Here is a 2889-nt window from a genome sequence, read left to right as displayed (position 1 = left end):
AAAACCGTTTTCCCATGCATAACTGACACACTTTCTCACCTTGACATTCAAAGTTCTTCTATGTGGGAACGACACTGAATGGAGCACACGGGCGACAGGCGAGTGCCGACAGCGCCTCATACCGACTGTGTTTCCGGCGGCGCAGACTTCCACAAAGTTCTGCACTAGAGGGAATGAACCCTCCATTTATGGAACAAGAATGCGAATAGTCTTATTTGAAAATGAAGACTTCTTAGGATGAATTGGACTTCGTTCTTGCGTATGCGTTTCCCACGCTAGTCACTCAGTTGGTAGCCTTCATGTTGCCGTTACCCAGACGGAGCCTTGATCACTGCAACTCGAGGGAGAAATAATTCATTGAAAGCAATCTGCACACTTTCTTTTTCATCTTCACTCTTTTATGCTATCATGCGCTTTTCGCGCGATCCTGGCTTATTGTTGTGCTGGGCGCTGCACATAGGTTTGCTGCTGGTAGCCGCCTAGAGATTCCGAGCTCTACGGTATTTATTTACGCATTGTTATTGCCAAGAAGCTCTAGATACCTTCAACCCGTTTTACTCTGCAGCGAGAAGGGCTGCGCATCGGCAACACATGCTGCTGCTGGTGTTGCTGCTGCAGCAGCCGCTGCAGTAGCAGCAACGCTAGCACTGCATGCTTGCATTGCTCTGTTCATTTCCCCTCGTTAAGGCGCGGGGATTTAAGCAGCAGATTGACTGAGGTAGGAGAGCTTTCTCCCCAGATGCTGCAGTTGCCGCTGCTGCTGTCTATACCTCAGCGCCAGCGGCAGCAACAACAGCAGCAACCAGTAAATAGCAATGTCAGGAGATAATCACTCTTCTGCTTCATCTCCCCCACCGGAAAAGGCAGACTTGAGAGATGAATCTCCAGTAGGAGAGACTCATGAAGAGCCTTCCGTAAGCGACTGCTACCTACGATGCTGCTGCCGTTGCTGCTTCTGTTGTTGCTGCTGTTTTTGAATTTAGCCCTCGATTTCGGGGCAGGAGACTGCCCAGCTTATAGGACCGAACATCTTCTCCTCCGGTTTGACTGTGATTCTCGGGTACAGGCCAGGAGCAGCAGCTACTACTGATTGGCAGCGGGTGATTTGTGATATATCGTGACCGTCTATGTGTGTAATCCTTGCAGAGCTCTCCGTGGTGGCCTTTTGGGCTAGTTTCCGCTGCTGCGGCTGCAGTGACTGGCGGAAGTGGTACCAATGCGGGAACATCTCCTGACGAGGCTTCTGGCGACGACGGGCCAACAGCACCTGGAGCGGCAGGAGCATCAGAACAGGAAGGGGAAGCAGCAGAGGCAGCAGAAAATGAGGGGGGCGGCGGGACTGTGCGTTTCCATCCAGAAGCAACAGAAGGGGGTAAGGGGACGGGGCGGCGACGGCGGGTGCAAGAGGACGCAGTTGCCAACATGGGCTTTGTGGAGTTAGTTGAGAATTTGCTGCTGGCGCATGACAGCAGCAACAGAAGAAACTTTAGGAGCAGCAGCCTAGGGAGCATCTTGACTGAGGCCAGCAGCGAGCCGGACAGCGATGCCGATTCGGTATACATGCGTGCGGAGCAGGTCGGTCAAGCCAAAGCACAGCACGTCTATATGCTTGCGTACCCTCGGCACGCTCCACTTCAGGTCTTATTAGGCAATTTTTTAGGCGGCATCCAAGCGACTAGAGTGTATACTAAGATGCCTAACGCAATCTCTGTGCACGCACGGGATTGCTTATGCATGCATTTTACAAGTAGTTCCCTGCTGAACAAATAGCTGGGTGGCAGCAAGGATGGGACAACTATTACACCCATAGCGAAAGTAGCGACTCGACAGGGCGAAGGCTGATCCAGCACCTTGGGCTGCCACGCCCTGAGCCGTATGGATAATTTGTTCACTTTTTAGCTTACGCATCCGTAGTTTCGTAGTATCTGGGCTGTAGAGGAGCACAACTTCATTTGCATCCTGAGGTCGCGCTGACGCCCACTGTTGGCATATATGCCCTGTAGCTTGTCCTCGTATCTGTCTGCTTCGTGCCTCCCTTCTTGTGTCGCGGTGCTGCCTGTAAGTGGGTGGAGTAACAGTGCAATGCATTGAGACTGGGGATCGGTGGCGACTAAAAGAGGGAGCTCTGGATGCATGCACTGCGCAGGATGGCGAGGAAGAAGACGGATGGGAGTGGGAGGCGGAGGAGATTTCTGCCTTTGCATCCCAAATCCATGCGAAGATGCGCCAGCAGTTGGAGCAGGAGGCTGCCTTCGTGGAAATGGGCTTTAAACGTGGCATCGCTGTCATGACAGGGGAACTGGGCATTGAAGACGACACCAAGGTACGCACGGCCGTTACGTCTGTCTCATCTCAGCCCCTTGACACTGCCCGTGCCGTCCGTTTCGCCGCGTTTTTACACAGCCGATCGCTTGCAGGCCGGCATATGGCCTCCGCATCCTTTTTCCCCTCCGAGGCTAACTGCTTTAGGCGCACTCCACTTGTCCCTGAGCCTAGAGCTCTTTTAGCACTTCGTAATCTCGCCTTCCCAACAAAAGAACATCTGGGGACAACAGAAGGGCATTCTAGGGAGAGACTTTATTGGAAGTTTCGGCCTTCGTGGGCCTTTGGCCACCTTTCCCTCCTCCTGAGACTGCAGACTAATCAATGTTGATGATATGCTTTGGGGCGTAAAATGCGAGTGCGGGTGCTATGTTCAGATGCTTTTACACGAGGGTCGTCTTGCTGGTTTGGGTTTGACGCCTCTGGATGATGAGACCCAGGCAGATGCGCAGAGGATAGACCTTGGCATGCTTCTAACTCTCACTCCAGAAAACTACGGTGAGCCGCATGCGCGGTATTTGCCGGCACACTTTTCGAATTCTCGTTTCTGAGTGGTACATGTGAACG

At 52.8% G+C, this 2889-nt stretch overlaps 1 protein-coding gene across 1 annotated transcript; it reads left to right on the top strand.

Moving 5' to 3' along the window:
- Positions 1-815: 815 nt before the first annotated feature.
- EAH_00066220 (hypothetical protein, conserved) lies at positions 816-2820 on the top strand (the record flags this gene model as incomplete). Its single annotated transcript, XM_013392745.1, has 4 exons — positions 816-914; positions 1147-1575; positions 2147-2323; positions 2700-2820. Coding segments are annotated over 4 exons (826 nt in total), but the record flags the coding sequence as incomplete, so codon positions are not given.
- Between the last annotated feature and the right edge of the window lie 69 nt (positions 2821-2889).

Source organism: Eimeria acervulina, genomic scaffold (genome assembly GCF_000499425.1).
Source record: "Eimeria acervulina Houghton genomic scaffold, Eah_scaff2368, whole genome shotgun sequence".
In the NCBI taxonomy this organism is placed as follows: domain Eukaryota; phylum Apicomplexa; class Conoidasida; order Eucoccidiorida; family Eimeriidae; genus Eimeria; species Eimeria acervulina.
This window is presented reverse-complemented; position numbering and strand designations above follow the sequence as displayed.